The sequence below is a fragment of the Sapajus apella genome, unplaced genomic scaffold (assembly GCF_009761245.1).
Source record: "Sapajus apella isolate SASKATOON/1434 unplaced genomic scaffold, GSC_monkey_1.0 scaffold3, whole genome shotgun sequence".
Lineage (NCBI taxonomy): Eukaryota > Metazoa > Chordata > Mammalia > Primates > Cebidae > Sapajus > Sapajus apella.
In genome coordinates this window covers 65,334,424-65,347,669 of record NW_022436943.1, presented here as the reverse complement: position 1 = coordinate 65,347,669, position 13,246 = coordinate 65,334,424, and the positions used below count along the sequence as shown (strand labels likewise).

The 13,246-nt window shown below is 56.5% G+C and overlaps 1 protein-coding gene across 3 annotated transcripts; it reads left to right on the top strand.

The window, feature by feature from the left end:
• Positions 1-1,292: 1,292 nt before the first annotated feature.
• Positions 1,293-11,656, top strand: JRK (Jrk helix-turn-helix protein). Of its 3 annotated transcripts, none has more exons than XM_032254644.1 (2): positions 1,293-1,481; positions 5,132-11,656. In XM_032254644.1, exon 2 carries the CDS (start codon positions 5,595-5,597, stop codon positions 7,299-7,301), a length of 1,707 nt encoding a protein of 568 aa, XP_032110535.1. In that variant the 5' UTR covers positions 1,293-1,481; positions 5,132-5,594; the 3' UTR covers positions 7,302-11,656. The 3 variants fall into 3 exon arrangements, with proteins under 3 accessions (XP_032110535.1, XP_032110526.1, XP_032110544.1); XM_032254635.1 differs by having other exon boundaries at positions 1,293-1,490; XM_032254653.1 differs by lacking the exon at positions 1,293-1,481 and adding an exon at positions 2,448-3,220.
• The last annotated feature ends 1,590 nt before the right edge of the window (positions 11,657-13,246 follow it).

Here is a 13,246-nt window from a genome sequence, read left to right as displayed (position 1 = left end):
ACAGAATCGTGTGCAATAAAAATGGTTGGTTTCATACTACCAAGTTTTGGGGTGGTTAGTGATGCAGCAGTCGATAGCTGATATGAGGGTAAGGGCAGAAACGAAGACTTGAAAGGAAGTAAGACCACAGAGGTGTGGCTCCTTCCCTGTGTCTGTTGTCACATTTCTTTTTCTCTCTGCTTTCGCCTCATTGTCTTCCCACTAGCCTTCCTACCTCCCACAAGAAACCCTGGATGCCGCCTGCCCTCCTCTCTGTACCCATGGGCTCTGCATCCAGATGGAACCAACCAGAGATAAAAAATATTCGGAAAAAAAACCTGTGTCTGTACTGCAACTGTACAAACTTTTCTCTTGTCGCTATTCCCTAAACAATACGGTATAACAACGATTTACATAGCGCTTACATTGTATTACAAGCATTCTAGAGGTGATTTAAAGCATGCAGGAAGATGTGCATCGGTTATTTGCAAATACTGAGCCATTTTATGGAAGGGATTTGAGCATCCAGGATTTTGGTATCCTTGAGAGGTGATGGAGCCAATCCTCTACGGATACGCAGGGATGGCTGTACATTGGACTCACCCTGATAAACCTAAGAATCTCCCCATCTTAAGAACCTTAGCTTCATTGCATTTGCGAAGTCCCTTCTGCCATCACAGGAGCTGGAACTTAGGAAGTGGACATCCTTGGGGGCCATTATTCTGCCCACCACAGTCCACCCTCCAGTTTTCAAAGATTCACACAGGCCTCACGGGCCACATGCATGCACCCAACTCAAGGTCCTCCGCAGCCTCAACTCATTACCGCATCAACTCAGGTCCATACGCAAAGTCTCACCAGTTCACAAGTTTCAAGTGCCATCATCTGAATCATCTACATTGGGTCTGGATGGGGCCCCAGCGAAGGAGGGAGTCAACCAGGCGGCTGAGCACCGGTCCCGGTGACCCGCTCCCGCCACGCGAACGAACGCAGCACCGCCCTCCCCGCAGCGCAAACTGCAGCGGGAAGGCTGTGCTGGGCTGGGCGGCACGAACCCCAGTGCCTGAGGCTGCCCCAGGACTGCGGGAGCCCCAAGTCCTCAGCGCAGGGTTCACTCGTCATGAAAGGAACGTGAGGCTGCGGGCGCCCTGCGCCCATGCTACAGGTGGAGAGAGCAGCGCGGAGCCCTCTCCCTTCCCCTCCCACGCCTCCCTGCACCCTGGAACCCCCATTCCTCCCCTCCCCCACGCCCCCTCCCCTCCCCTTCGCCTCCTCGCCTCCGCCTCGCTTTCTCCCCTCCGTGCCGGGCCTCCTCCCTTCCCACGCCCTTTGTCTCCTTCGTCCAGCTCGGGGAAAGCCCGAGTCCCGCTCCCATACACCGATGAGTGCCGAGTCCTCCAGGCTGCCTAGAGCGTCCCGGAAGTAGCTGGGGGAAGGTGGCGAGGTGCGGACCGGAGGAGAACAAAGTGGCCGCCACTTCCGGCCGGCGGCGGCGGCTCGGGGTGCGCAGGGTGAGTGGGGTCCTGGCCTGAGGCGCTGGGCTGCCGGTCCTGGCCGGGGCGGTCCGGTGGGTGCGGGCGCGGGCAGGCGCTCTCCGGTCTTCGTTGGGCGCGGGTGGCGCGGGCGGGAGCCGCAGTCTGGGCGGGCGGGCGCGTTGGGAGGGGCGGGGTGGGGCGGGGCTGGTCGCGAGGCCGCGGGGCCGGGCCGAGCCGCGGGCGGCAGCGCCCCCTCCCGGGAGCCGCGCTCGGAACCCGAAGCCCCGCGCTTCCCGCGCGACCCCCGCGGCCTGCGCGTGCGGCCCCAGAGCCGAACCCGGCCCTCGCCGCCGGGCCTGGCCTTGGCACCCCAGCCCGGAGCCTTCCTGCGCTTCCACTTCCAGAGAGGCTTGCTAACGAGGCCCGCTTGCCTCCCGAAAGACCAGACCCAGACTTTTCTTCTACTCCATTTTTTGTTTTTGTTCTTGTCCCAGACTGCGTCTCTGCCTGCTAACGGGGACCCTGGGGTAGACACGCTTTCCAAGCGAGCCTCGCCAGCAGCCCAGGGCCCCCCGCGAGGAGGGCTGCCGGCGGGACTTGCCGCCGGCTCCGGGTGCGCTCTGTGGGGCGCACGGCCCCAGGGTCTCTGCCCATCCTTCTCCCCCGCACGACCCCAAGCTCCCCTCTTCCCCCGGCCCCGACACAGACACAGACACAGGCAGACACATGCTCGCGCGCGCGCGCACACACACGCACAGTATGCCCGCGCAGACACACACACACACACACACACACACACAGTATGCCCGGGCAGACACACACACACACACACACACACACACACACACACACACAGAGTATGCCCGCGTAGACAGACACACACACACAGACACACACACACAGTATGCCCGCGCAGACACACACACACACACAGTATGCCCGTGCAGACACACACACAGTATGCCCGTGCAGACACACACACAGTATGCCCGCGCAGACACACACACAGTATGCCCGCGCAGACACACACACAAAATATGCCCTCGCAGAGGTCGTTTCCTGCTCCCCGCCCCACCGAGTTCCTCAGGGCCTCTCCTCACACAGTACGGGGCTTAGGCCTCCCATTTCTTGTCTGTCCCTTGGACACAGAATTCCGTGTTTCATCCCGTGTTCACGTTGCCTCGGGGGTCAGTGCTTCCTCTGCAGTCGCAAGGGAAGAAAGCACCCCAATTTCTTTCGGCATGCCGTGTTAGCCTTTTGCTGAAGACGTTGTTTCATAAGGAATATCTGAATTTCATTTTTAAAGGAAGTGTTTAGTCTTGCAAGCGGGACGACACTGTGTTCAGCCCCTCCGTGTCACCCTGCCACACCTGCACGCCAGGCTTGGAGACCGGTCCACAACGAGCCTGTTTCTGGTGCTGAGTCTCCTCCAGGAAGCTTTTCCCAGCGTCCCAGGCCCGATCAGTCCCTCACAGGCTACTGTGGGAGTCCATATCTTCCCCAGTTTTTCTACAGTGGCTTCATATTAAAAACCTTGAGGGTGGATGGTGGCCTTGCCTCCCTCCTATTCCCCTTGGTGAGGTGCGCATGGCTCTTGGTGAGGTGCGCATGGCTCGCTGTGCCGTGCCAGGCCACACACACATTACATCGTCACCCTCAGCAAACAATGCGGGATCCTTAAGGGCCCAGGCCACATTTTGCAGACCAGGAAGCCGACTCCGAAAGAGGACAGGACTCACCCTGAGTTGGCGGCTGACAAGCCTGGGGTTAGCCTTTGGAGCTTTTACTGCATTTGAATGCACTCCTCATTCCTCTTGAGCTCTGGCCTCAAAGGACTGTGTTTCTGTGTGCCACGTGCAAGTAGGCCTTTGGCCACACACTCTGCATGGAGTTGGCAGAAGCAGCCATGGGAAGGACATGGGATGGAGGCTGGAACTCCACGAGTCCATCCCCAAGTACTGCAGGCCTGCAGAGGAGTGAGGGAAGGGACACCCTAGGCCTGTCCCTAGGGTGTTGGGGCAAGCAGGTTTCAGCCCTCACCTCCCTCAGTAGCATCTTACTGGGTGAAGCGCATTGCTGGCCCTGACTCCTCAGGCTGCCTTGGCCTCACAGGGGTGCACCCACTGTGCCCTGCCAGTCTGCCCGGGTCTAGGGAGAGGTGTGGGATGTGGTGCAGAGTTTTAGGAGAGGATGGAATTGTCCAGCTGGAAGGGATGAGAATGACCCAGATCCTCTTTATACAGGAGGTGGGGGAGAAGATAGTTCAGAACTCCAGCAGAAAGAAGTGATTGATTAGAGCCAGGATGTTTCTATGCCGTTCTTTATACTGGTCAAAGATGTGTATGAAACCTACAAGCACAGGTTTCGTAGGGTGCACGGCTGGCCCAGAAAGAACCCTTGCTCCCAGAGGGCCATCGGGTGTCCAGGCATTTGCTTCTGGCCTGGATTCATCATTTGTTCATAGAGCCTCTCAAATTAGTAAATACTGAAGAAGCCCCTGCTCTGGGCTGGCTCGCTCCCGTGTCCTCTGAGCATGCATGTGTGAGTGAGGGTGGGCGGCTGTGTGTGTGTCCAGCAGGCTCTGAGGCCCTGCCCTGGTTATGGGGCCAGGTGGATGGGCAGCACCAGAGCCTGGGGTTTCCGAGACCAGCGGCTCAGTGTGGCTGCCTGGGGCAGGGTGCCCTGAGCTGAGCGTGAGGAGTTCCTCCTGGAAGAGGCCTGGAATGGTCACAGCTGTTTGCTGCGGGTCCTCATAGATGCGTCTGAGCGTGTGCGGTGTGGGAGGTCGGGGCCTGTTGAGAAGCTGGCTGCACCTCCTAGCCCTTGGAGGAGCTTGAGGCCTCCTGTTCTGGAGAAACTTCCAACGCCTCGTTTTCTAGAGGCAGTCTGGGGCTGTGTTGGCGAGAGGAGTTTGGAGGGCTGTTCCAGATGGGGTTTGAGGGCACGGTTTCAGAAGGGGTTTCTAAGATCTTCAGCTGGGAGGGTTGTGAAGATTCCTCCTCCCTGCCTCCCTCCACCCCCGCCTCTGCTCTTCCGGGAGGAATAAGGGATTTGAGAAGGTGGCTAGGCCAGGCAGCTCAGCAAGCAGTCACAGCAAGAAACTGAGTCTGGGTGGGCGGGAGGTTTGTTCTTGGGTCAGCCCAGCATCTGACTTCCTGGCTTCTCTGATGGCCTCTGCCTGAGTGCTTCCCCAGGAGAGGCCAGGCTGCTCCTAGGAGAGCCACTTCTGGTTTCCAGCTCTAGCGAGTGGCTTCAGTTTGCTTGGTAGGAGTTGGGCGGACTCCAGCTGAGCAGCACACCCGGGGGCTGGGCAGGACTGGGCTGCTCCCGAGGCTGCCCTCTCCCCATGGTGCATGCTAACGCCTGCGTGGGGCCTCTCAATGGCACTTGAGTTTCAGCTGGAGCGTCCCGGTGAGGCTAGAGGCGTGAGGATGCCAGGGGCGTCCCAGTGAGGCTAGATGCTTGAGGATGCCAGGGGTGTCCCGGGGAGGCTAGAGGTGTGAGGATGCCAGGGGCGTCCTGGGGAGGCTAGAGGTGTGAGGATGCCAGGGGCGTCCTGGGGAGGCTAGAGGCTTGAGGATGCCAGGGGCGTCCCGGGGAGGCTAGAGGCGTGAGGATGCCAGCGGGGTCCTGTGTGCGCCCATTGCATTCCTCTCTCTTCCCCTTCTGCTTTCCAGCCTCTGAAGTGCTGTGCCTGGAGAGACCATTGTGGACCCTGGAGAGGCCCCTGCTGTGTATGCCGTAAAACCTTGACCTCCCCAAACCTGGTCAGCATTTGAGGGGAGCCGCTGCCACAGTACCCACAGAGAAGGCGGGGGTTCCAGCTGTGCGGAGCAGCAGAGGGACGTCTGACAGGGTCACCTCCCCTGCAGAGAGAACTGGCAGCTGACCGTGCTGCTGGGAGCAAGGGCCTGGGCGTGTAGAGCCTGGAAGGCAAGGGACCCCTGAGGCAGCAGGTACAGCGCGTGAAGTGGGGAACCCGGGAGGGACTGGGGCTGTGCTCAGGACCAGCAGAGCAGGCAGGCAGAGTGGAGAGGGAGAGACTGAGGCCCGGGAGGGGAACAGGAGGAGGGGGAAGGAGCGGCAGCAGTCCAGGCCAGGCGTGTGGCCTGTGAGCGCTGGGACCAGCCACCCCTCCCCATGGCCTCCAAGCCGGCTGCCGGGAAGAGCAGAGGGGAGAAGCGGAAGAGAGTGGTGCTGACGCTGAAGGAGAAGATTGACATCTGCACGCGCCTGGAGAAGGGCGAGAGCCGCAAGGCGCTGATGCAGGAGTACAACGTGGGCATGTCCACCCTCTACGACATCAGGGCCCACAAGGCGCAGCTGCTCCGCTTCTTTGCTAGCTCGGACTCCAACAAGGCGCTGGAGCAGCGGCGCACGCTGCACACGCCCAAGCTGGAGCACCTGGACCGCGTCCTGTACGAGTGGTTCCTGGGGAAGCGATCCGAGGGCGTTCCCGTGTCAGGCCCCATGCTCATCGAGAAGGCCAAGGACTTCTACGAGCAGATGCAGCTCACCGAGCCCTGCGTCTTCTCTGGAGGGTGGCTTTGGCGTTTTAAGGCCAGACACGGCATTAAAAAGCTAGATGCGTCCAGCGAAAAGCAGGCAGCCGACCACCAGGCAGCGGAGCAGTTCTGTGGGTTTTTCAGGAGCTTGGCTGCGGAGCACGGGCTGTCCCCCGAGCAGGTTTACAATGCTGACGAGACCGGCCTTTTCTGGCGGTGCCTGCCGAATCCCACTCCGGAAGGCGGGGCCAGGCCCGGCCTCAAGCAGAGCAAGGACCGGCTGACCGTGCTGATGTGTGCCAATGCCACAGGCTCCCACCGGCTCAAGCCCTTGGCCATCGGGAAGTGCAGCAGCCCCAGGGCCTTCAAAGGCATCCAGCACCTGCCCGCCGCCTATAAGGCCCAGGGAAATGCTTGGGTGGACAAGGAGATTTTTTCCGATTGGTTCCATCATATCTTCGTGCCGTCGGTGAGAGAGCACTTCCGAAGCATAGGTTTGCCGGAAGACAGCAAGGCCATTCTCTTGCTGGACAGCTCCCGGGCTCACCCGCAGGAGGCCGAGCTGGTGTCCAGTAACATTTTCACCATCTTTCTGCCTGCCAGTGTGGCCTCACTAGTGCAGCCCATGGAGCAGGGCATCCGGAGAGACTTCATGAGGAACTTCATTAACCCTCCGACCTCCCTGCAGGGCCCGCACGCCCGCTACACCGTGAACGACGCCATCTTCAGCGTAGCCTGTGCCTGGAACGCGGTGCCCGGCCACGTCTTCCGGCGGGCCTGGAGGAAGCTGTGGCCATCGGTTGTGTTTGCCGAAGGCTCCTCATCTGAGGAGGAGGTGGAGGCAGATTGCTTCCAGGCGAAGCCCCACAACAAGTCCTTTGCGCACATCCTGGAGCTGGTGAAGGAGGGCTCCTCCTGCCCCGGACAGCTTCACCAGCGCCAGGCTACCGGCTGGGGTGTAGTGGGGAGGGAGGCAGAAGGGGAACGGCTGCCTGCTCCCACATCGCCAGCAGAGGCAGTGTGGAGTTCAGAAAAGACTCCAAAAACCAACCAGGATGGTGGAGGAGACGCCGGTGAGGGTGAGGAGGCCGCCTGGGAGCAGGCAGCCGTGGCCTTTGACGCAGTCCTGTGCTTTGCGGAGCGGCAGTCGTGCTTCAGCGCACAGGAAGTGGGGCAGCTGCGGGCGCTGCGCGCTGTGTTCCAGAGCCAGCAGCAGGTGAGAAGGCAGCATGGCACCCTCAGGGCTGTGGTCAAGGTCGAAGCCCTCCAGGAGGGCCCTGGCGGCTGTGGGGCCATGGCTTGCTCTCCCTTGCCCTGCTCATCCACAGCAGGTAACAACTGATGGCTTGTCTGCCTGGCCCTGGCCACTGGCCCTGTTTCGCCATGCACACTGGAGTGGCACGGTCCTGTGCCCCAACTCCATCCGAGGCAGAAGGGCGTGTGCAGACACTTAAGAGCCCTTCCAGGAGCGGGCGGCCCATGGGTGTGGCTCAGGTGCTCAGGACGGTCCGGGCCCGAGGTTCCTGTCAATACAGGTTTTATTTTATACTTGCCATGTCATCCGGAAGTGAGAAAATGTTTTGGACGGGTCCACCCTAGCCTAGAACAGGCCAGAGCCTCACCCTGGCGGGAAGGGGCCAGGCTGGGCCGGTCTGGCTTCCTGTTTGCCGGCTGACCATTGTAGTATCGGAGGGTGGAGATGTCTGTCCACTTGGAGAGAAGTTGCCCTCCAGGAGGCCATAGCCCCTGCCCGCCACCCCTGGACAAGTTGTGTATGTCCCAAGGCCCACCTCCTGCATCTCAGAAGGCTCTATCCGCTGGGCTGGCGGCCATGCCTTTGCTGGGTGGACCCCGAGCGCTGTGTCTGAGGGCAGATGGCCAAGAGCTGGGACTCAATTCTTGGCCTGCTGGTGGCTGAACAGGCCGCATGTCTCATTTCAGTCATGGCCTCAGGCAGCAGAATGACTCTGGAACGATCCTCGGTTACGCACAGATCTGGCCCCAAGATGTGGGGGGCCCCACGGAGAGTTGACTTGGTGGAGTTCCCTCCCGGGAAGAAAGTAGGAGCGGCTGAGCAGGCCCTGCTCATCACCCAGATAGAGGACACGGACCCTGCGTGCTATTTTGGCATTTTGGCGCAGAGTCCGATGTACCATATTGCCCAGAATTTCACTTATGGCCTTTACATGAATCCGTCTTCATCAGACATTCAGAGATTAGTCTTAGGGTTGCACACAAGTCATTGAAAACCATGCAACTGGCTGCTTAGATTCCCAGCAGTATTTGTGCTGGTATCCCCAGCTGTTAACCACGTTAGTAATACTTTTGGGGAGGACTTGTCTGTCCTGGTAGTTTCACAGAGGCGGTTGTGAGAGGATGTGGTTATTTTCTCCATGTCTGTAGGTGCTTTGCAGAATCTCCATTTCAGGGGCAACACTCACTGCCTGCAGCAGAGATTCCAGAATGCCCTGTGTCCACAGGGATAAGCCTTGTCTTTGAGAGACCATGAAATAAGTGTATTCTTTTTTTTTTTTTTTTTTTTTTTTGAGGCAGGGTCTCACTGTGTCGACCAGGCTGGAGTGAAGTGGTGTGATCATAGCTCATGGCAGCCTTGAGCTCCCTGGCTTGAGTGTTCCTCCTGCCCCAGCCTCCTGAGTAGCTGGGACTAGGGGCGTGCACCAGCATGCCTGCCTTTTTATGTTTTTGTAGAGACGGTCTCACTATGTTGCCCATTCTGGTCTTGAACTCTTGGCCTCAAGTGATCCTCCTGCCTCGGCCTCCCAAAGTGCTAAGATTACAGACGTGAGCCACAGCACTTGGCCTAAATAGGTTTTTCCTGCTACATTATTTTCAGTGCTTTGCCCTTGAATTCGCTTCCCTTCTTGAATTCGTATCATTTGGCAAAGTCAGCATGTAGTTTGCGGTCCAGCGACTGCAGCTGATTCCACTGACACCTTTGTTCTCATGAGGAAGAGGACTGGGCTCGCTGCGGTTTTTCGTATTTTCATGTCTGCAGACATGGGCAAAAGTCCTTGCTGACAGAGCCCTGCCTGTGTCCTGGAAGTGTGTGTTTCTTGCTTTGAACGCCTGTGTGAAGTTATAAAAGCAAGCAGTTTTTAAAGATCTCGGTGCCAAGTGACAGGCCCAGTGGCTCCCAGCCGAGCCCCAGCTCCCAGCCCCACATGCTTGCTCCTTTGCCCGTGTGTACCACGTGTGGACTGAGCTCCAGCCTCCACTTCCACACATGGACCCTCAGACCTTGCACATTTGTTTCCCTTTCAGGGCAGTGATGATGACATGAAATGAGGTGGGGTCCTTCCTGTTTAGAGATGAGACGGGGCAGGGAGGGCAGGTGTGAAATTGCTGAGGGCAGAGCCAGACCCAGGGCTGCCTGTTGAGTCCAGCAGGGACCTGCTCCTGGTGACCAGCCTCATGTTCTCCACTGCTCGTTCCCTGCCATTCACCAGCTGCGTGACCTTGAGCAGTGCCCTCCGGTGTGAACAGAGGTGAAAACACTCCTTTGCCAACCGTTTTAGGACCCAGTCATGTGTGAGGCCTTGAACCTCATTTCAGTTCTGTGGTGGTCGTGAGCCTCTGAATCTGCGTGGCCCCTGCTGGGTCCTGGTCTCAAAGGCAGCATGATGGCCTCCCTGCTGCGGCCTTACACCCAGCGGGTAGATCCTGGAAGGCCCAGTGGCCATGGCTGGGCCCTCTCTTGGAAAGCCTGATAGCACAGCCTTCTCCACACCCAGGCTGGCTGGGAAGCGAGAGACCAGGTGCTCGAAGGCCCTCTGTGTCTGCGGGTGGTCCCGTCCCACACAGGCCAGGATCGTTGGGCCTCCCTAGCAGCCAAAGGAACTGAGGTCCAGACCATGGAGTGTGTTGCCCAGTGTCAGAACCTGGTCTGCTCTTGGGTCAGGCTTCCTGCACTGATCCCAAGTCACCCCGAGCCAAGGTATGTCCCTGGGCCCATTTCCTCTCTCGAGATCTTGGGCTTCCTATTTCACATGTGTGTGCAAGGAAGACCTGTCCTCTAGGCCATGAGGCTTGGTGGGAGGAGCTGCCAGGCTGGAGCCAGGACTTGGCACCTGGCCAGCCTCTGTTTCATTGCATCTTGATGGGCTGTCAGTTCTGTAGAGAAGAAATGTACTAGGAATCCTGTTCTTTCTCCCGCATTCTCACTGGCAGAGGGAAGTGGCTACACCCCCACAGCGTGGACATTCTGACGCTCCTCCACAAAGCAGCAAAGTTCTGTTGTTTCAGGAAACTGCTCCTTGAGGATGTGGTAGTGACCTCACCAGAGGAGTTGGCAAGTCCTAAGTCCTGCCCAGAGGCTTCTACAGAGACATAATGTTGGAGAACTTCTGCCACAGGGCAGTGTGGGTAAGACCCCTCTGTCCCCACCAGTGTGGCTGCTCTCTCCATGACCATGGTGTTCAGGACTGCATGTTTGTGTCCCCCCCAAAGTTTATGTGTTGAAACCTTGACCCCCAACAGGGTGTTGGAGGTGGGGCCTTTGGAAGGTGATTACGCTCAGCTGAGGTCATGAGGGGAATCCCCCCCAATGAGATTAAGTCCTTATAAGAAAGGAAGGAACTAGAACGAGCTCACTTTCTGCTGTGTGAGAACACAAGAAAACAGCCATCTTCAAGCCGGGCTTGGTAGCTCATGCCTGTAATCCCAGCACTTTGGGAGGCCAAGGCATTAGGATTGCTTGAGCCAAGAGTTTGAGACCAGCCTAAGCAACATGATAAGACCTTATCACTTTAAAAAAAAAATAGAAAACTACCATCTGCAAATCAGAGAGAGCCTTTAGCAGACACCAGACTGCCAGTGCCTTTGATACTGGACCTCCAGCCCCCAGACCTGTAAGAAATTAGTTTCTGTTGTTTAAGCCACCTAGCCTGTGGTATTTCATTATAGCAGTCCACATTGAGACAGGCAGTCAGGGGAGAGCAGAGGCTCCAGCCTGCTTCTGGTCTAGGCAGTTCTGCCATTGCCCCCCACTCCCCAGTGCCATTCATGGGCCAGGCCCCTGGAGGACTTGGCATGAGTAAAGCATGCCTCTGTCATTAAGGTTCACCTGGTCTAAAAGTGGAAGCAAACCCACACCGCCCAGCTTGACCCAGACAGAGGCAATAAATACAGAGCACTTCATGGCCAGGGCCTGGATCCTGGGGGAGTCCCACCCTACCCTAACCAGTGCCAGTAACAGAGGGACCCTGGAGTTGTGTACACAAGATAGCAGCCTAGTTCTTGCCCACATACTAGCCAAGAAGGGAAATCAGGGCCGGTGAATCAGCTCGACTGTCTGGCAGAGCCAGGCTCCTGCCATGATCTAGTTTGAACATTTGTCCTTTCTAATCTTGTATGGAAATTTGATCCCCAGTGTTGAAGGTGGGGCCTGGTGGGAGATGTTTCTGTTACTGGGGTGGATCCTTCCTTTATGAATAGCTTGGTCACATCTTTGTGGTAACAAGTGAGTTCTCACTTGATTAGTTTCTATGTGAACTGTTTGTTAAAAAGAGCCTGGTACCTCCCTCCCTTCTTCCTCCTCCTCTTACAATGTTATGCTGCTCCCTTTGCCTTCCATCATGAGTGGAAGCTCCCTGAAGCCCTCACCAGAAGCAAATGCTGGCACCATGCTTCTACAGCCTGCAGAACTGTGAGCCAAATAAACCTCTTTCTTTATAGATTGCCCAGCCTCAGGTATTCTTTTATACCAAGACATGCCATGTGTATCCATGATGGGAGCCGCAGGGTTGAAGGTGTTGTAAGACAGCTGCTCTGATCCCCACCACTGTGTCTGCCTCCAGAAAGCACACCACTTCCTTGGTATGCACACACCACTTCTGCTCCTGTCCATTCAGCCAGGTCCCAGTCATGTGAGTACAACTAGCTACAAGGGGGTCTGGGTAGCATGGTTGTAGAGGATGAGTGAGCGAGTATAGGACTCATCTAGCAGTGAAAGTTGGCCCAGACCTTGTGCCTCCATGCCCTTGCCAGCAATTATGTCTGAGCCCCCGCTCGTCCCTGTAAGGAGAGAGCAGGGGTTCCAGCCTGCTTCTGGTCCAGGCAGTTCTGTAGGCCTCGAGGATGTGGCAGTGACCTCACCAGAGGAGTTGGCAATTCCTAATTCCTGCCCAGAGGCTTCTACAGAGTCAGTGTTGGAGAACTGCCTCATGGCAGTGCTGGACAGAGGGCAGACTTAGGAGGCAAGCTCAGGGTGTGAGGGATGGAAGCAGGCAACAACACTTAGTGGGCCTTACGTGTAGAATAGGGATTCTATGCTGAGAGGCGAGCCCGGGAAACCTGGGGTTACTGATCCCCCCACCACCAAACACTCAGTTCCCAAAGTTAGGGGGAGATACAACACTTGTCCCCACCCCAAATACCAGAGCCACTGGAGACACAGGTTGTAGAACAGAGAGCTCTCAATTCCTCTCACAGTAACTGACTTCATTTGTACTTGCTTCATTTGTAACAGTGTGAAGTTCAAGCCTAAGGGTTCCCTCAGCAACACTGGAAGTTGTGGAGAAAGGCAATGTGGTAGATCAATCGATTTATTGGAGATATATGCCAGAAATATAGTCTGGCTAGGGGCCGTACAAGTACTCAAATACTAACTTCAGGAACTATCCCTTCAAAGGAGTCCAAATTTGATTGGATTAACCTGTGAAGCAATTTATGTCCAGAGCACTATTCAAAGCAGTAGAGCAATCAGCTGATAATTAATGAAGCCTAACATCTGGGTGTGGTCAGGGAAGACAACAAAGAACTTTGCAACACTTTGAGACCACTGTTAGCCAGGGTGACTGAAGGCATAACTGAGGCTGTGCTTGAGGGGAAATCCTGAGAGGCAGGCAGAGGCCTGGGGTGTGGGGTGGGGAATAGGAGCCATTAAAATAGTCTAGCTGGTCACTAAGCAAAGAAAGCAGGAAAATAGTCTGAGATCGGGTTGGCTAGTACCAGAATTGCTACAATATGTTAGCTAAGAATGTCCACTCTTCAACAGATAATTATGAGGCATGCAAAGAAACAGGGAAGTATTGCATATACACTGGGGAAGAAGGCAGGTAATAGAAACTGCCTATGTAGAGTAAGATGCTGGATTTAAAAGAAAAAGACTTCGAAGTGGCTGTTATAAATACATTTTAAGAACTAAAGGATATCATGACTAAACAACTAAAGGGGGCAAAACTAAAGGAATGAGCCATTATTGTCTCAAATAGAGATTAAGAAGGTAGAAATTGTATATTTTGTATTAAAAAAAAAACGGCTGGGCGC

Coding starts and splice junctions, on each gene's coding strand:
- JRK (XM_032254644.1), top strand. CDS start 5,595: ATGGCCTCCAAGCCGGCTGCCGGGAAGAGCAGAGGGGAGAAGCGGAAG.